This window comes from Pristiophorus japonicus, chromosome 15 (assembly GCF_044704955.1).
Source record: "Pristiophorus japonicus isolate sPriJap1 chromosome 15, sPriJap1.hap1, whole genome shotgun sequence".
Classification (NCBI taxonomy): domain Eukaryota; kingdom Metazoa; phylum Chordata; class Chondrichthyes; family Pristiophoridae; genus Pristiophorus; species Pristiophorus japonicus.
The window spans coordinates 162737274-162757747 of record NC_091991.1 but is presented as its reverse complement, the minus strand read 5'-3'; the positions used below and the strand labels follow the sequence as shown (position 1 = coordinate 162757747).

At 43.7% G+C, this 20474-nt stretch overlaps 1 protein-coding gene and 1 non-coding gene across 2 annotated transcripts in view; one reads left to right on the top strand and one right to left on the bottom strand.

Annotated features, from left to right (window-relative positions):
* The window catches only part of tex2l (testis expressed 2, like), a 126499-nt gene that overhangs the window by 20763 nt on the left and 85262 nt on the right, over positions 1-20474 (top strand). The window contains exon 2 of the mRNA XM_070899986.1: positions 7057-8520. Within this exon, the coding sequence (XP_070756087.1) occupies positions 7075-8520 (1446 nt within the window). The 5' untranslated portion in view covers positions 7057-7074. The remainder of the gene's footprint in view (positions 1-7056; positions 8521-20474) is intronic.
* trnaf-gaa (transfer RNA phenylalanine (anticodon GAA)) lies at positions 12716-12788 on the bottom strand. The gene has a single exon. It is a non-coding gene; the product is annotated as a tRNA-Phe (tRNA).

Here is a 20474-nt window from a genome sequence, read left to right as displayed (position 1 = left end):
CAAATATAGAAAATTGCTTATTGACTATTGGTGAATGGCAAGATTATTCTTAGATATCATTTCTATGTTTACATTATTTTCATCTAATTGCTAATCTAGGTCACTTAATATCACATTTATTTCAAGATCCTGTCAAATTATTATTCAGTCACAGCTTTCGCCAAAATTGTCATGAATATGCAAACTAGATTGTAACAAACTGAGACTCGAGGGATATGGGGATAATGAGGAAAGGCGGAGTTGAGGTCGAGGGTCAGCCATGATCTTATTGAAAGGTGGAGCAAGCTCGAAGGGTTTAATCGCCTACTCCTGCTTCTTAAGTTCTTAAATTTTATCATCATCCCGTATAAATAATGATATTGTCATTTTTCCATAGTCTCCGTTATTATAATATGATCCCTATCCAATCTTGCAATAATGTCATTCATTATCGCTAATTGTCACCTTTTTGTAAAATAATATGATCATTTAGTGATCATGACCTAATCATGTCTTTGTGCTGCAAATGTTTGGTGCTCCCTCAAAATGAACAGTGCAATCGGAATTCCTGCAAACCCAATGCGGCGTTCTCTAGAAACAAGTGGGACTGACATAACCTGCAGAGAATTTAATACAAAATGGTTCATTGCGAATGGGCCTCTGAGGAGAAGAGAGTTGATTGGAGCATAAAATATTCCGTCGTTATTCAATCTTTAATATGCTTACATAACTAAACCACTGTAGAATGTCACTTAGTCTTTGGGACATTTTAGAAGTGTCATGAATTCCATATAAAATTTGTTTCTGGGAAGAGTTTTCTGTTTTTGTTTCAATTGGATTGGCAAATGAATGGTTGAATAGGTTCCCCAGTGATTCAGTTGGGCAACACAGTGCACATCTAAACCATGCACATCATCAAACATCTGTGAGATTATGAACCTTGCTTTTGTATAGATGATAAAATGTCTTGTTAAATTGCTCTTACTGCTAAAGAGATACGACTGTTGGGGAGTGTAAGAATGTAAAGGGTTAACGCAGTAACTATAAGCTTTTTGCAAAACTAAGCTAATTGATAAACGAACAGATTCTGCAAAAGCAAGAGCAGACCACAGCTACTTCCTGTTATTGATAAGGTCGTTGAAAAGCCTATGTCGAAAGTAGACATTGAGATGAAGATGCCAGATGTGAAGTGTCAAATGATCAAAACTTCGAAGGATAAAAGGCGACAGTTTGACAGATGTAGAGAGACGGAGAAACAACGGAGACATCGCACGCTGCGCTGTCCAGTAACAAAATTTGGTAATATCTTTCAGAACTGTAAATTACTGTCACTTAATATTAGTCTGTGGCGGCTGTATAGCAATAAAATATCTACCGTGCCAAGATGGAGTCACGTTCGAATTATTACGCTTGAGGTCTAAAACCTCTTACAGAACAGTGATCACACTTCAAAAGTAGTTAATTGTCTGCTGGATTTATAGTTTTTTGAGTCTCACTCAGAGTCTGTATGCCCAACCTACCTACCAAAGCGAGAAGAATCACTTAGCAGCACGTGTTATAGTCCTGTTAGCCAATGGCAAGGGTTCTATGCTCAATCCTGGATATTGATATAGTTTACCTAGATATTGGTTCGGGAAATCAGGTTTCAACCCCTGCCACAGCACTGAAATAGCTCTAATCAAATAATATCCTCTGTGACTGCCGTGGTGCAGTATCCATCCTAGTCCTCCTTAATCTCTCTGCAGTCTTTGACATGATTAACCACACCACCCACCTCCAACGCCTCTCTGTTGTCCAGCTGGGTGGAATTGTCTTTGCTTGGTTCCACTCTTACCTATCCAAACCTACGCAGAGCATCTTCTGCATTGGCTTCCCTTCTCGCCCATTCCTTTACCTTTGTGTTCTCTCCTCTTCCTCACCTGTACGCTGCTCTAGGCAGATATCATCCACAGGCAGGGAGCTCAGTTCCTCATGTAACCAGACAACACCCAACTCTGATGAAGGGTTATCGACCCGAAACGTTAACTCTGCTTCTTCTCCACAGATGCTGCCTGACCCGCTGAGATTTCCAGCATTTTCTCTTTATATTAACACCCAACTCTACCTTGCTGGTAGCAAAGGGCCTTGAAAAGTTCTAACCACTCACATCTTGCTCCTAAATTCAGTACAGTTCAAAGGCATCTGAACCAGTGAATTTGATGAGGGTGATCTACTAACTGAACCCACACTTTGCAACAGCAACTATAGTACTTTTAGTGTCATAAAATGCCCCAAATCGCTTTGCAGAAGTGAAAATAAACAAAACACTGAGCAGAGCAATATTGGAGAGATGTGGCCAGGCTGCCCCTTCTCTACACAATTACGATCAGGGAGACACTTGTTGGCATCTAAGCCGAGCTTTTATATTAATGGCAGTAACAGAAAAACTGTTAGTGTGCACCAATCCACAAAGCCGGTTCTCCTACCTGTCTTGTTGCTTGAATCTCTTTGAATGAAACCTAAATACAGAGTTAGCTATCTCTTGTTGAACCAGGGTTGCTGGAGGACTTGATAGACTTTGGGCAATCTGTGACATGCCCTTTGGCATCTTATTACTGATTCTCAAAATCCACAGTTTTCAACAGGGGGTTATTGTCCAATGATGAGTCTGAGCATTTATTACTTATTTTGAAATGCATTCTTGTTTTTTTAAACAAGTTTAATTTCTGTCACACATAACAGAGTTGAGAAATGCAAGATTTAGGGGATTTTTAAGTGTGGTAGTCCAGGTAGAAAAGGACATATAAAGGGCAAATGCGATTTGTACACGGGTCATCAAATAGAAAAGCAAGGTAGTGATGTTGAATTTGTACAAGACATTAGTTAGACCACAGTTTAATTGTAGCATGCAATTCTGGGCTCTCCATTATAGGAAGGATATTAGTGTCATGGAAAGAGTAGAGTGAAGATTGACTGGGACGAAAGCAGGAATGAAAGTTTATAGTTGTGAAGGCTCAAAAAAAACAGAGAAGGTTAAGGGGGGAAATAGGAACATAAGTAGGCCAGTCAGCCCCTCAAGCCTGTCATTCAATTAGATCATGATTGATCTATACCTCAACTGTATATAATGGAGGTTTTCATAATTATGGCAAGATTTGAGAGGGTAAATAGTGAAAGATTGTTTCCACTGGTTGGCTAATTGGTAACAAGGAGACAACTCAGGATTATCTCCAGAAGCATAAAGGGGGATGCTACTTTTTCCACATGAAAGGTTATTAAAATGTGGAATGTTTTATTACAGGTGCCCAGTGAGACAGAGAGACTATAACATCATTTATAAGAGAATTGGATAAGTATTTGAAAAGGAAGATTATCTCAAAGATTATACGAAGGAAGAGCGGGGAAATGGAATTAGAGTTGATAGCTCCAGTTGAAAGGCTAGCACAGGCAAAATGTGCCCAACCAGCTGCTTCTGTGCTGCAACTTCTATGATTCTATAAATTCCGATAATGGTCATTATGCTAATTTACACTTAATTGGTCCAGCCCATGGCATTTCCTTCCCTGAAACAACATACACTGATTTTCTTTCCATCACTGTTCTCAAACAGGGCTTTGACAAGTTATTAGGAATACTATTTATAAGAGCAGAGGTGAAGCTGATGCTCTTCACTGATAGCAGGCAGTGGATGTGCACAGTATGTGTTCAATAACTGCAGAGTGCCATTTGCTTTCTCTGTGTGCATGCTGATTGGGAGGCATTTTACGTTAACCCGTCCCCATTAAATTCTGCTGCTTTCTGTATGAACACACAGCAGGGACAGATATTAGAATAAAACAGCCACTCTTGATTGGTGTGTGTTGGAGCTGAAATGCACAACTCAATGCCAGCACCTCTCAAAGGTTCCTGCCTAATGTAATTACAATAAAGTACTTTCTATCTCTCTACTCAGTCTCCTGGGTCCTGTGAAGTGGCCCCTTCAACTGGTGATTTGTTTCAGTATACTTCCTTTACACTGTTTTTTTTTTTGAGCACTAAAATCACAATTTTTCCCCAGTGCCCCCTATAAAAGGGAAGGGGACACTAAAAGCACCGGCAATTAAAACAAATTAACTTTAAAACGTAAAATCAAATTAAAATTTGGTTGCCGGGCGTGATTTCCTTTACACTGTTTCCTTTTCAAAAGTGACAGGTGGAACATTTTCATTATCCAAATTTTCCTGTGGGAATAATTGATTGGGATTTTTATTGGATAATTAGTTGGATAATTGACTGAGCAACAGCCGTGACTCAGTGGATAGCTCCTATGTCTCGGAGTCAGAGGGTTGTGGGTTCAAGTTCCACTCCAGAGACTTGAGCATAAAATCTAGGCAGACACTCCAGTGCAGTGCTGAGGGAATGCTGCACTGTCGGAGGTGCTGACTTTCAGATGAGACGTTAAACCGTGGCCCCGTCTGTCCTCTCAGGTGGACGTAAAATATTCCATGGCACTATTCAAAGAAGAGCAGGGGAGTTCTCCCCAGTGTCCTGGTTAATATTTATCCCTTAACCAACACCACTGAAACAGATTATCTGGTCATTATTATACTGCAGTTTGTGGGATCTTGCTGGGTGTAAATTGGGCTGCCGCGTTTCCTACATTACAACAGTGACTGCATTCAAAAGTTCTCCATTGGCTGTAAATCACTTTGGGACGTCTTGAGGTTGTGAAAGGTGCTATATAAATGCAAGTCTTTCTTTATTTGGTTGGTTTCTATGGTTTTTATTTCTGATGCCAAATTTGGCTTGTGGTACATTCTATCGACACCACCTTAGTTCAAAAAGATTGAACCACTGCTTGGTTCTACCTTCCGGAAAGCCGCTAAATTCTACCGTGGTTACTATGGCAACAAAGGGTTGTTAGTCCTGCAACAATAACTTCTGTGTGATTCTGGCCTGAGTGGTTTCAAACAACAAATTTTAATGTATGTTGAGTAATAACAGTATTATTTATACAACTATGCTATTAAATGAGAAGCAAGAAAATTACATGCAAGTTCCTAGACTGCAGAGTGATCAGTTCCGACTCTCTAGGCTGCCCATTTGGCTATGGATGTCCGACCTGTCCTGAGAACGCTCTAACTTTAGGGAGGGAACAAGCTCTATCTTTGTACTATTTGGCTACCTGAGGCTGCACGCACACACCCCTGTTCTTATCTTCTAGTTGTAAATTTCCCCATCATTCTAACTCTCTAGCTGACTGCTGATGTTGTGGCCGGAGACACAGTATGTACCTCTGAGGAATGCGCAAGATTACATTACCAAAGCATTAGTCATTTTATGGCCATCAAGTCCTACAAGCAAGAGCGGTTTCTCATGTTGGATATGTGGGTTTCCTAGCAACCAGCTTTCTTATCTAGGTAAGGGCCACCTCTTGACCTGGGACAGCTAAGAGAACTTCAGCATTCTATCGGGCAGAAATTAGCTAGCCCAATGCACATTTTAATGTGATTTTTTTCACATTAAAACTGCTCTTTTGTTCTTAAAATAAACTGCACAAAATTCCCCAAAATTTAAGAATGGTGCTTTCAAAATATCGCCATTTTCCGGATCGTCATTCCTTAAAAATAGGAACACCTAAATTTGGCCATTCAGCGAACCCGTGCTCGGATCAAAAAACAATGCATGGAAAAAGCAGGCATTGCAGCCTAATAAATGTCTTTCTTTTACAGCATTACCAGGTAGTTTTGCAAAATAGGCTCAGTTGCATAAGCTTGAGAGGTTAGGGAATTTTAACTGTCCTCACACAGCAGGAATGGAACAGGTGAGCAGTTAAAATGGGGTGGCTCCATTTCGCGCTCTGTTCCACTGATCTCCGATTCTGGCGTGGCTGGTTTTGGTGGCAGATGAGGCCTCCGTCTGACTCAGGCGGGAGCTTTCTGCATAAACACTAATCGGGGTCCTCCTCCGACAATAGGATCCTGATGGCATTTTAACTGGAGCTTGAGGGGGGGCAAACAGCCACGGCTTTTCTACCAAGCCAGTCAGCATCTGGTGGGAAGGACAAAGAAGTCCTTCACGCAAGCATAAAACTTACCTTTAATCAGGCCTGAAAAAGCAGAGCACGGCCAAGGTGGCCATTAGCAGGTCCAGGCAGTGGGCAGTCGAGGGGGTCGTTCAGCCCGACTGCCTGCCTCTCTTCCACAGTTACATCCGAGCCAGGATGTCCCTGGAGATGGAGCACGCGGTGTCCACCGGTACGCTCGCGGCCTTCCGCAAGAGGTGGGTGCCGGAGGGACTGAAGTGCATCATCACCCCCGGCAACCAAATTTTAATTTGATCTAAGTTTCCGTTAAAGTTTTATTTGGAAATTTGTGGGTTCCAGTGCCAAAAGGGGACACTTGATTTAAAGCTGCTACTTAAAATAGTTGAAGGAGCAGAAGTGCTCCACCAGGCCCCACAAGGAAAGTCGCAGCCTCCGCTGCCCCGGACCTGCCCCCCCACTCTCCCGCCCCGTCTGCCCGCCTCCCAGAAGACCCTTTCGAAACCCCCTACCCACCACTAACCGGCAAGCCAGCGGACGATGAAAGGATGCCTGATCTTTCCCTCCTGGCTGCTCTGGGACCTCTTCCTACACCTTCCAGGTGAGAAGTGGATCAGCTGCATTTAAATAAAGTCCTGGAGTTAAGACTCCAGCGTTTCAGGGGGGATGTGAACATTCACCTCTCTTTTTCAATGTTTCTTCGGCTGACCGTAGAGACTGAGGGTGAATTAGGAGCAGTGACAAAGAAATTAAACTTTCATTACCTAGATTATTCAATGCGTAAATCACGCACTGCAGAAATTTCAAATGAGTCTATTTTGAGATTGATAATTGAGTGCAACCCCACCACAATCTTTACAATAATATTGCTTTCCATAAATTCCAAGGTACAGCCTTGATATTGAAGCCTCTGAAACAAAACTGCTGAATTAACAACTGCATTTTGAGAATTCACCACACGACACCATGGGATATTAATCACTATGTAGGCATGTGCACAAAAGCCTTACTGCAGAAGAACAGATTCTGCAGATTAAAGTGAGTGATTATAATCACCGTCGCATTTTCTTTTGCAGAAACACCGATCAATCTACATGATGGCAGATTTCAGAAACGAGGAACAGGATGAGGAAGTGCTGACAGACCCTTCCTGCTCGCCACCAGCACCCAAAGTACAGGAAAAGCTGCATGAACAGCAGCCTATTGTCTCTCGGGGTAAAGGTATAGTCATCCACTTAACTTCTCCAGCAAACAGTGAGGGCTGGGAGAGTTTAGAAGAAAATGAACTGGCCTTTTCGATGGCTAGGGAGGATGATGGAGTAACTGCGGCAGTGGATAAAGAAGGAATATCAGAGAGGGATGTTCCCCAATCTGAGGAATGCTTAAACCTACCCTTGCCACCTTCGTCCCTGCCTTCCTCCCCTTCCGTTTCCGGATTTTTAGGTGAATTCTTTTTCCCAACAGTATCTTCTCCTGTGCTATCTTCAGCACACTCCTGTAGTTGTTCAGAATCAACGACTCTGATTAGCCTAGTTAAATCTCTGTCCACCGAAATCGAATCCAGAGATACATCTTCCCTGAGACCAAAGCCCTTGCTAAACCTGGTTAAGTCGATTTCCACTGAAATCTCACGCCATGAGCCAGAAGTCACGCAGTCAAAATCAGACTCCAAGCTAAACCTGTACCTTTGGCGCCAGTTAACACAGCCCAAGGGAAGAAATGGAGATTCAAAAACCGCTCCACCGTCGCCTCTGCTTTCACCCGCGGAGAGCAAAATTAGTTTCTTCAAAGTTCCTGAAGTAGAAGCCAAACTGGAAGACACAAAAAGAAAGTTCTCCGAGGCTATGCAAGAACCACTGAATATGCTCAGCAAGATGATTGGAGACGAAAGTAGTGGAAGCCCCAAATCCAGAGCATCGCAATCAAATGCCTGTGGCACGGATTCCTTCTGCGTCCCTGGGACTGACGGCTGTAGCAACGATACAGGCGGTAAGAACATAAGGTCTGGGCTTGAGAAGTTCAGAATGGAGATACTTAAAGCAGAAAAGAGAGAGAGCGATAGGCCGTCCAATACAGAGACATCTCCTGGAAAACATGCAAAAGGAAAGCCGAAGAAGCCATGTCTGTCCTTTACGCAGGGCTATGGGGACAATAACAGCACAAGGTACGAGATCTGTTCGTATGGGGATGTGCTACAGGTTGTAGAGGCTGAGCCCAGTGAAGACAGCACCTTGTGCAGACAAGAACCAATGTTCTCCTGCTCCAGTAGAATGTTGACTCCACTACCGCTTTCTCCAAAAGTGCCAAGTAAAACTCTAATGTGTTTTGCCACTCTCGCCTACAGCTATTTTGTATTCCCATTGCCATCGTTCTTCTCTGGCCTCTGCCTAGGACTTGCCTGTGGATTTATGATGGGCCTGCTAATTATCTCGCTGCACACCCCTAGGTTCTCACAACCTATCCATGTAATCCACCTGGGTAATGAAAATCTTCAATCAGATAACATAATTAGGGAACCCAAGGATCCTGAAGTTGTGAAGGTAAATTGCTCTGAAATTACGGGCTTAATATTTTACAAACTGTCCTCTAAAGTGTTAGGGTAGGATTTCTCTCAACAGAATTTCTTCTTTGGGGAAAACACTGTTCAATTATTATGCATGATGATTCAATCACAATATCATGAGTATTTCCTTCATTAAATGGCAGAATCATTGAAGCATTCCTTTCCCCACTTTTGATGTAGTGTACTGTAAATAAAATGGAAGGTAAAATAAACATACTATCAGGGAATTGTCATAGGAAATAAATGTTCTGTTATTAACATGTTATTATTCGAGAGTTTTACATTGCAACAGTGACCACACTCCAAAAGTACTTCATTGGCTGTAAAGCACTTTGAGACATCCGGTGGTCGTGAAAGGCGCTATATAAATCCAAGTCTTTCTTTCTTCACATAATAAATAGCCTATACTCTGGCAAATTCTGTTTTTGGAGATAGCCAAAATAATTTACCTGTCAGTGGGGCCTGAAACTTTCACGCTATGAAGAAGGATTCAGTATCAAAAAGTTAGTGAGTTGCAGTCGGTAGCAATCAAATATTACTGTAGACTGTTTCATGGCCAGATTTGATAGCAAACCCAGACAACTTTTGCCTTATTCTTGCAATAGTAGACCTGAAACTAAGTGGATTATACTCTGGTGCAACGTACTGTTTGTGGGGTGAGTTTCACAAGTACCTTTCTGGGTCAGTGAAGAACTGATTATCCATCTAATGCATCCAGCAGATGCTCCTTTTAATCAAGCAAGTAACACCTAATGTGATCCCTTTGACACCCGGTGCGGAGGGGAGCAGGCAGGTCGGAGGGTCTCCTCGTGGGACTGCTCCTGGGCCTGGCCAAGGTGGCCATTAACAGCTCCAGGTAGCGGGTGGTCGAGGGGATCATTCAGCCCGACTGCCTGCCTCTCTTTCATGGCTATGTAGGTGCCTGGGTGTCCCTGGAGATGGAGCACGAGATGTCCACTGGTACGCTCGAGGCCTTCCGCAACCGGTCGGCATCGGAGGGACTGGAGTGCATCATCACCCCCGGCAACCACATTTTGGTTTGATTTTTTAGGTTTTCTTAAACAATTTTGGTTAGCTTGTAGGTTCTCGTAGTTGTGCTCCCTTTAACAAGGGACACATGGTTGAATTGTATTAGTTAAATGAGTTGTGATCCCTTTGTTGTTCTCTAGATCTGAACGGAAGGCGCATGTTCACGGTTAATGAGCATTGCGGAAGAGTTCAAGCAACGAAAATAATTTCTTCTGAGTTCAATCTAGTTATTTTACTTTTGTACAAAGATTGGGCTTTCTGCGTCAGCAAAAGCACAAGTAAATAGCTGTTCAACGATATAGGTAAGAAAAGGGATGAGGTCCGACGAGACGAATTTAAGGAACTAGGAGCAAAATTAAAACGTAGGACCTCAAAAGTAGTAATCTCAGGATTGCTACCAGTGCCACGTGCTAGTCAGAGTAGGAATCGCAGGATAGCTCAGATGAATACGTGGCTTGAGCAGTGGTGCAGCAGGGAGGGATTCAAATTCCTGGGGCATTGGAACCGGTTCTGGGGGAGGTGGGACCAGTACAAACCGGACTGCACCTAGGCAGGACCGGAACCAATGTCCTAGGGGGAGTGTTTGCTTGTGCTGTTGGGGAGGAGTTAAACTAATATGGCAGGCGGATGAGAACAATGCAGGGAGACAGAGGGAAACAAAAAGGAGACAAAAGCAAAAGACAGAAAGGAGATGAGTAAAAGTGGAGGGCAGAGAAACCCAAGGCAAAAAACAAAAAGGGCCACTGAATATAAAGGGGCTGCAGGAGGGGTCAAAACTAAAAATCATGATTTAAAAACTAGTATTAAAACACTCTACCTAAACGCACGCAGCATTCGAAACAAAGTAAATGAGTTGACGGCACAAATCATTACAAATGGGTATGATTTGGTGTCCATTACAGAAACGTGGTTGCAGGGTGGCCAAGACTGGGGATTAAACATACAGGGGTATCTGACGATTCGGAAAGATAGACAAGAAGGGAAAGGAGGTGGGGTAGCTCTGTTAATAAAGGATGATATCAGGGCAGTTGTGAGAGACGATATTGGCTCTAATGAACAAAATGTTGAATCATTGTGGGTGGAGATTAGAGATAGTAAGGGGAAAAAGTCACTGGTGGGTGTAGTTTATAGGCCCCCAAATAATAACTTCACGGTGGGGCGGGCAATAATCAAGGAAATAATGGAGGCATGTGAAAAAGGAACGGCAGTAATCATGGGGGATTTTAACCTACATATCGATTGGTCAAATCAAATCGCACGGGGTAGCCTGGAGGAGGAATTCATAGAATGCATACGGGATTGTTTCTTAGAACAGTATGTTACAGAACCTACAAGGGAGCAAGCTATCTTAGATCTGGTCCTGTGTAATGAGACAGGAATAATAAACGATCTCCTAGTAAAAGATCCTCTCGGAATGAGTGATCACAGTATGGTTGAATTTGTAATACAGATTGAGGATGAGGAAGTAGTGTCTCAAACGAGCGTACTATGCTTAAACAAAGGGGACTACAGTGGGATGAGGGCAGAGTTGGCTAAAGTAGACTGCAAACACAGACTAAATGGTGGCACAATTGAGGAACAGTGGAGGACTTTTAAGGAGTTCTTTCATAGTGCTCAACAAAAATATATTCCAGTGAAAAAGAGCGATAAGAGAAGGGATAACCAGCCGTGGATAACCAAGAAATAAAGGAGAGTATCAAATTAAAAACCAATGCATATAAGGTGGTCAAGGTTCGTGGGAAAATAGAAGAGTGGGAAAATTTTAAACGACAGCAAAGAATGACTAAGAAAGCAATAAAGAAAGGAAAGATAGATTACGAAGGTAAACTTGCGCAAAACATAAAAACGGATAGTAAAAGCTTTTACAGATATATAAAACGGAAAAGAGTGACTAAAGTAAATGTTGGTCCCTTAGAAGATGAGAAGAGGGATTTAATAATGGGAAATGTGGAAATGGCTGAGACCTTAAACAATTATTTTGCTTCGGTCTTCACAGTGGAAGACACAAAAACCATGCCAAAAATTGCTGGTCACAGGAATGTGGGAGGGGAGGACCTTGAGACAATCACTATCACTAGGGGGGTAGTGCTGGACAGGCTAATGGGACTCAAGTTAGACAAGTCCCCTGGTCCTAATGAAATGCATCCCAGGGTATTAAAAGAGATGGCAGAAGTTATAGCAGATGCATTCGTTATAATCTACCAAAATTCTCTGGACTCTGGGGAGGTACCAGCGGATTGGAAAGCAGCTAATGTAACGCCCCTGTTTAAAAAAGGGGGCAGACAAAAGGCAGGTAACTATAGGCTGGTTAGTTTAACATCTGCAGTGGGGAAAATGCTTGAAACTATCATTAAGGAAGAAATAGCGAGACATCTAGATAGGAATAGTGCAATCAAGCAGACGCAGCATGGATTCATGAAGGGGAAATCATGTTTAACTAATTTACTGGAATTCTTTGAGGATATAACGAGCATGGTGGATAGAGGTATACCGATGGATGTGGTGTATTTAGATTTTCAAAAGGCATTCGATAAGGTGCCACACAAAAGGTTACCGCAGAAGATAGAGGTAAGCGGAGTCAGAGGAAATGTATTAGCATGGATAGAGAATTGGCTGGCGAACAGAAAGCAGAGAGTCGGGATAAATGGGTCCTTTTCGGGTTGGAAATCGGTGGTTAGTGGTGTGCCACAGAGATCGGTGCTGGAACCACAACTGTTTACAATATACATAGATGACCTGGAAGAGGGGACAGAGTGTAGTGTAACAAAATTTGCAGATGGCACAAAGATTAGTGGAAAGTGGGTTGTGTAGAGGACACAGAAAGGCTGCAAAGAGATTTAGATAGGTTAAGCGAATGGGCTAAGGTTTGGCAGATACAATGTCGGAAAGTGTGAGGTCATCCACCTTGGGAAAAAAACAGTAAAAGGGAATATTATTTGAATGGGGAGAAATTACAACATGCTGCAGTGCAGAGGGACCTGGGGGTCCTTGTGCATGAAACTCTTTTTGGAAAATTTCTGGCAGCCAGCTAATTGACCGAGGCAGGATTCGAAGCCGAAATCTTCTGATAACTTCGTGCTTATAATCGAAGTCAGACGCCTTAACCATTAGGCCAAGCGGCCTCTGCCAAAATCACCAGATATTGCCGAAACCCGGGATTGAACCAGGGACCTTTAGATCTTCAGTCTAACGCTCTCCCAACTGAGCTATTTCAGAATCCCAAAAAGTTAGTTTGCAGGTGCAGCAGGTAATCAGGAAGGCGAATGGAATGTTGGCCTTCATTGCGAGAGGGATGGAGTACAAAAGCAGGGCGGTCCTTCTGCAACTGTATAGGGTATTGGTGAGGCTGCACCTGGAGTAGTGCGTGCAGTTTTGGTCACCTTACTTAAGGAAGGATATACTAGCTTTGGAGGGGGTACAGAGACGATTCACTAGGCTGATTCTGGAGATGAGGGGGTTACCTTATGATGATAGATTGAGTAGACTGTGTCTTTACTCGTTGGAGTTCAGAAGGATGAGGGGTGATCTTATCGAAACATTTAAAATAATGAAAGGGATAGACAAGATAGAGGCAGAGAGGTTGTTTCCACTGGTCGGGGAGACTAGAACTAGGGGGCACAGCCTCAAAATACGGGGGAGCCAATTTAAAACCGAGTTGAGAAGGAATTTCTTCTCCCAGAGGATTGTGAATCTGTGGAATTCTCTGCCCAAGGAAGCAGTTGAGGCTGGCTCATTGAATGTATTCAAGTCACAAATAGATAGATTTTTAACCAATAAGGGAATTAAGGGTTATGGGGAGCAGGTGGGTAAGTGGAGCTGAGTCCATGGCCAGATCAGCCATGATCTTGTTAAATGGCGGAGCAGGCTCGAGGGGCTAGATGGCCTACTCCTGTTCCTAATTCTTATGTTATTATGTTCTTACGTTCTCAATATACTATGGATATTCCTCTCACAGTATCGTCTGGAAGAAAAATTATTTGAGTGTAGAAAGTATTACCGTGCTCCAAGAGCCAGTAGAGGTTTAAAGCACAGAAGGAGGCCATTCGGCCCACACTATCTGTGTCAGGTCTTTGCTCATGCAATCCCACTACACTCGGTCTTTCCGCATAGCCTTGTATCTTCCTCTGATTTAGATATTTATTCAATTGTAGACCTAATATAAAAGGGGTCAGAGGGTCTAGTAAGGAGGAGGAACTGAGGGAAATCTTTATTAGTCGGGAAATTGTGTTGGGGAAATTGATGGGATTGAAGGCCGATAAATCCCCAGGGCCTGATGGACTGCATCCCAGAGTACGTAAGGAGGTGGCCTTGGAAATAGCGGATGCATTGACAGTCATTTTCCAACATTCCATTGACTCTGGATCAGTTCCTATCGAGTGGAGGGTAGCCATGTAACCCCACTTTTTAAAAAAGAGGGAGAGAGAAAACAGGGAATTATAGACCGGTTCAGCCTGACCTCAGTAGTGGGTAAAATGATGGAATCAATTATTAAGGATGTCATAGCAGCGCATTTGGAAAGAGGTGACATGATAGGTCCAAGTCAGCATGGATTTGTGAAAGGGAAATCATGCTTGACAAATCTTCTGGAATTTTTTGAGGATGTTTCCAGTAGAGTGGACAAGGGAGAACCAGTTGATGTGGTATATTTGGACTTTCAGAAGACTTTCGACAAGGTCCCACACAAGAAATTAATGTGCAAAGTTAAAGCACATGGGATTGGGGGGAGTGTGCTGACGTGGATTGAGAACTGGTTGGCAGACAGGAAACAAAGAGTAGGAGTAAATGGGTACTTTTCAGAATGGCAGGCAGTGACTAGTGGGGTACCGCAAGGTTCTGTGCTGGGGCCCCAGCTGTTTACACTGTACATTAATGATTTAGACGAGGGGATTAAATGTAGTATCTCCAAATTTGCGGATGACACTAAGTTGGGTGGCAGTGTGAGCTGCGAGGAGGATGCTATGAGGCTGCAGAGTGACTTGGATAGGTTAGGTGAGTGGGCAAATGCATGGCGGATGAAGTATAATGTGGATAAATGTGAGGTTATCCACTTTGGTGGTAAAAACAGAGAGACAGACTATTATCTGAATGGTGACAGATTTGGAAAAGGGGAGGTGCAAAGAGACCTGGGTGTCATGGTACATCAGTCATTGAAGGTTGGCATGCAGGTACAGCAGGCAGTTAAGAAAGCAAATATCATGTTGGCCTTCATAGCGAGGGGATTTGAGTACAGGAGCAGGGAGGTGTTGCTACAATTGTACAGGGCCTTGGTGAGGCCACACCTGGAGTATTGTGTACAGTTTTGGTCTCCTAACTTGAGGAAGGACATTCTTGCTATTGAGGGAGTACAGCGAAGGTTCACCAGACTGATTCCCGGGATGGTGGGACTGACCTATCAAGAAAGACTGGATCAACTGGGCTTGTATTCACTGGAGTTCAGAAGAATGAGAGGGGACCTCAAAGAAACGTTTAAAATTCTGACGGGTTCAGACAGGTTAGATGCAGGAAGAATGTTCTCAATGTTGGGGAAGTCCAGAACCAGGGGTCACAGTCTAAGGATAAGGGGTAAGCCAATCTTATATCAAAACATATAAGATAATGAGAGGGCTCGACAAGGTGGATGCAGAGAGGATATTTCCACTCATAGGGGAAACTAAAACTAGGGAACATAATCTCAGAATAAGGGGCCGTCCATTTAAAACTGAGATGAGGGGGAATTTCTTCTCTCAGAGGGTTGTAAATCTGTGGAATTCTCTGCCCCAGAGAGCTGTGGAGGCTGGGACATTGAATATATTTAAGATGGAGATAGACAGATTTTGAACGATAAGGGAATAAAGGGTTATGGGGAGTGGGCAGGGAAGTGGAGTTGAAGCCAAGATCAGATCAGCCATGATCTTATTGAATGGCGGAGTAGGCCCGAGGGGCCAAATGACCTACTCCTGCTCCTAATTCTTATGTTCTTATGAGGGGATTGCCTAATGAGAAATGATTGAGTAGCCTGTATTTCCTAGAGTTTAGAAGAATGGGAGACGGTCTAATTGAAACATTCTGGGCTGGATTTTCCTGTCCATTGCACTCGGGGTTTCGCCCCAGAGCAGAGGGAAGGGCGGCGCTGAGGTCTCCTGCATCCCGTCGCGATCCTCCGGTCGGGTTTTGTGGTGGCGCTGAGCAGCAACGCCAGGAAGAGCTGCGCCGGGTGTGCAACGCCCATGATCGCGACGCCCAATCCGCCCGCAATGACCGCCTGGGAAATCAGTGCAGTCCAGCATAGCCAGCGGCGGTGAGGAAGGTAAATACTCCAAAGGGAAGGGCGAGTGTTCGTTCTTTTAATATTTTTAGCAATTTGTGTTGCGGTGGTGTGGGCAATGTTTTGTGAATGTTTTTGTGGATTTTTTTAATGGTTTCCCCCCTGCCCTCGGGCCTCTCTCGGAGCACACATGGCCCGGCTCTTTAGCTTGGGAGTTTTCCATCCTTATTCCACGAGAGGTGTACAACGCCTCCCTTAGCATTGCGCCCCCTGATGCAGGGCCCATATGCCCAAACTTACACACTAAAGCACAAACTATCCCCGGTCGATAACTTTTCCGCCCCGCCTCTGTTTTTGCCCCGAAAACAGAAAAGCCTAAAATCCAGCCCATAAAATTCTTAAGGGTCTTGACAGGATTAATACTGAGAATATGTTTCCCCTAGCTGGGGAGTCTAGAACCAGGGGTCACAGTCTCAGAATAAAGGGTCGGTGGGCCATTTAGGACTGAGACGAAGAGAAATGTCTTCACTCGAAGTGCTGTGAATCTTTGAAATTCTCCACCCTAAAGAGCCATGGATGATCAGTCATTGAATATATTCAAGACAAAGGTCAATAAATATTTGGGAACTAGGGGAATTAAGGGATGTGGGGGTAGAGTGGGAAGGTGGAGTTGAGGACTGGGAAAATAGATTAAAGTGTAGAACAGTTGATGAACAGTGGTGTACATTTAAGGAGATATTTCATAGCTCTCAAGAAAAATATATTCCAGTCAGGAGGAAACGCTGTAACTAAAGAAATAAAGGATGGCATCCAAATAAAAACAAGGGCATACAAAGTGGCCAAAACTAGTGGGAGGACAAAGACTGGGAAGCTTTTAAAAGCCAGCAAAGAATGACTAAAAAAATGATTAAGAAAGGGAAGATAGACTATGAAAGTAAACTAGCATGAAATATAAAAACAGATAGCAAGAGTTTCTATAGGTATATAAAAAGGAAAAGAGTGGCTAAAGTAAATGTTGGTCCCTTAGAGGACGAGACCGGGGAATTAGTAATGGGGAACATGGAGATGGCAGAAACTCTGAACAAATATTTTGTATCAGTCTTTACGGTAGAGGACACTAACAATAGTCAAGGGGCAATAGGCGGAACTTAACCACAATCACAATCACTAAGGAGGTGGTACTCAGTAAGATAATGGGACTAAAGGCGTATAAATCTCCTGGACCTGATGGCTTGCATCCTAGGGTCTTAAGAGAAGTAGCGGCAAGGATTGTGGATGCATTGGTTGTAATTTACCAAAATTCCCTGGATTCTGGGGATTCTGGGGAGGTCCCAGCAGATTGGCAAACTGCAACTGTAATGCCCCTACTTAAAAAAGGAGGCAGACAAAAAGCAGGAAACTATAGACCAGTTAGCCTAACATCTGTGGTTGGGAAAATGTTGGAGTCCATTATTAAAGAAGCAGTAGCAGGACATTTGGACGAGCAAAATTCGGTCAGGCAGAGTCAGCATGGATTTATGAAGGGAAAGTCATGCTTAACAAATTGATGGAGTTCTTTGAGGATGTAACGAACAGGGTGGATAAAGGGGAACCAGTGAATGTGGTATATTTGGACTTCCAGAAGGCATTTGACAAGGTCCCACATAAAAGATTACTGCACAAGATAAAAGTTCACTGGGTCGGGGGTAATATATTAGCATGGATAGAGGATTGGTTAACTAACAGAAAACAGAGTGTTGGGATAAATGTTTCATTCTCGGGTTGGCAACCAGTAACTAGTGGGATGCCATAGAGATCAGTGCTGGGACCCCAACTATTTACAATCTATATTAACAACTTGGATGAAGGGACCGAGTGTCACGTAGCCAAGTTTGCTGACGATACAAAGATGGGAGGAAAAGCAATGTGTGAGGAGGACACAAAAGACCTACAAAAGGACATAGACAGGCTAAGTGAGTGGGCAAAAATTTGGCAGATGGAGAATAATGTTGGAAAGTATAAGGCAAAAAAATCAAAGCGCAAGTTATTATTTAAATGGAGAAAAATTGCAAAGTGTTACAGTACAGCGGGACCTGGGGATCCTGGTGCACGAAACCCAAAAGGATAGTATGCAGGTACAGCAAGTGATCAGGAAGGCCAATGGAATCTTGGCCTTTATTGCAAAGGGGATGGAGTATAAAAGCAGGGCAGTCTTGCTACAGTTACACAGGGTATTGGTGAGACCACACCTGGAATACTGTGTACAGTTTTGGTTTCCATATTTAAGAAAGGGTATACTTGCTTTGGAGGCAGTTCAGAGACGGTTCACTCAGTTGATTCTGGAGATGAGGGGATTGACTTATGAGGAAAGGTTGAGTAGGTTGGGCCTCTACTCATTGGAATTCAGAAGAATGAGAGGTGATCTTATCGAAACGCATAAGATTCTGAGGGGGCTTGACAAGGTGGATGCAGAGTGGATGTTTCCACTGATGGGGGAGACTAGAACCAAGGGGTATAATCTTAGAATAAGGGGCCACCCATTTAAAACTGAGATGAGGAGGGATTTCTTCTCTCAGAGGGTTGTAAATCTGTGGAATTTACTGCCTTAGAGAGCTGTGGGAAGCTGGGTCATTGAATAAATTTAAGACAGAGATTGGCAGTTTTTTAACTGATAAGGAAATAAGGGGTTATGGGGAACAGGTAGGGAAGTGGACCTGAGTCCATGATCGGATCCGCCATGATCGTATTAAATGGCGGAGCTGGCTCGAGGGGCTGTATGGCCTACTCCTGCTCCTATTTCTCATGTTCTTATCTTAGCCTTATTTTCAAGTGTCTAAAGTATCATATTGTGACCTCTTGTGGCTTCTAGTTCTACATTTCAATTATTAACACAACAAAACTTTGACCTTGTCCGGCATGGGCAGGCCATATTAACTCTGCAATCTAATCACTAACAATAAGTCAGTTATGCAATTATAGGGTTACAGGAGCATGTGATCAATGAATTTACCCACGTACTTATACCCTGGCAGTTATTTGTGGAGCATGACAAACCAAGTCCCGTTTAAGATGCTTTGATTTGAGCTCTCTGCCGCATGTATTAGCAGCTTTGACAACATACTAGAGTGTTGTGGTATTCTCAGTCAGGTAATTCACTGCAGTCAAGCAATGCTCTAAAGTCAAAGGCATATATATTTATGCAAGGTGCTGATAAGTACTGTCTAATGTTGTTTAACGGATTTAACCAGGTGAGCCCACCCAATCCACATAAAGACATTAATAGAGGTGGGCACCGGAGGGACTGGAGTGCATCATCACGCCCGGCAACCAAATTTTAATTTGATTTTACGTTTTAAAGTTTAATTTGTTTTAATTGCCGGTGCTTTTAGTGTCCCCCTCTCCTTTTATAGGGGGCACTGGAAAAAGGAAAAATTTGATTTTAGTGCCAAAAAAAAAAAAAAGGGCCTTGTAAATGTCTGGTGTGTCATCCAGGTCGGGTGGCACGGATACATGTTTTATGTTTTTCAGGTAGACTCTAAAAGAGTTAAAGACATTAATCACAGTATAAGCGGCAGAGCAACTGGTGCATTTGCTTTACAAGCCACTGTGAGCGAGTGTCAAGCTGAGCTCTCTGCATAGGAAAGCCTGTACACTGAGAAATGCAGGGAACCCTGTGTCTCAAATATCCACCGTGAGTTCTCTATTTCAGCCCAACATTCTGAGCTTACTATTTGCGTAGTTGCAAATGCTGTATAAAGGGATCTGGTTACTCACTAATTACAGTGCACGATTCCCACCAATCTGTCGTGTCATTGTATCCCTGGGCTGCCTGCCACAGTTGGGATGAGTTTTTTCAGCTCCTGTCTGGATGGCCAACTCAACCAGCGTGCAAATGTGTTACCTCCACGCTGTTATTCAGCCAGGAGAGCCATATAACCTCCAGCGAATGCTGCTACTGACAGCAGCAAGGCTGCCAACAATGAAGGAGTGAGATTTGTGATTAGTAAAAGCGACACAGGTTGCAACCCCTTTAAAGAAACGGGAGGGGGAGTGGTAATTTGTAAGATTGGCTAACATCGGAATAAATTAGGCCAAAATGAGAGGCCTTTCTAACATTGGCATGTTAATTAGCTGCCTCCGCAAAATCCTGCAAATTCACTGGCAGGATAGGTGCACCAACTTCAGCGTTCTCTCTCAGGCCAACGTCCCCAGCATCAAGGCATTGAGCACGCTCGATCAGCTCCGATGGATGGGCCACATTGTCCACAAGTCCGATACTAGACTCCAGAAATAAGCGCTCTACTCCAAGCTATTTCACGGCAGGTGAGTCCCAGGGGGGGCCGAGAAAACGCTTCAAGGGCACTCTCAAAGCCTCCTTGAAAAAATGTAACATCCCCACCGACACCTGGGAATCCCTGGCCCAAGACCGCTCAAAGTGGAGGAGCAGCATCCGGGAGGGCAGCGAACACCTCGAGTCTCGTCGCCGGGAGCAGGCGGAAGCCAAGCGCAAACAACGGAAAGAGCGCACGACAACCCAAGCACCCGACCCCCCCCGTCCCCTCAACCACCGTCTGCCCCACCTGTGACAGAGACTGTAGATCCTGCATTGGTCTCATCAGTCACCTTAGGACTCATATTCATCTTCATCATCATCATCATCACAGGCAGTCCCTTGAAGC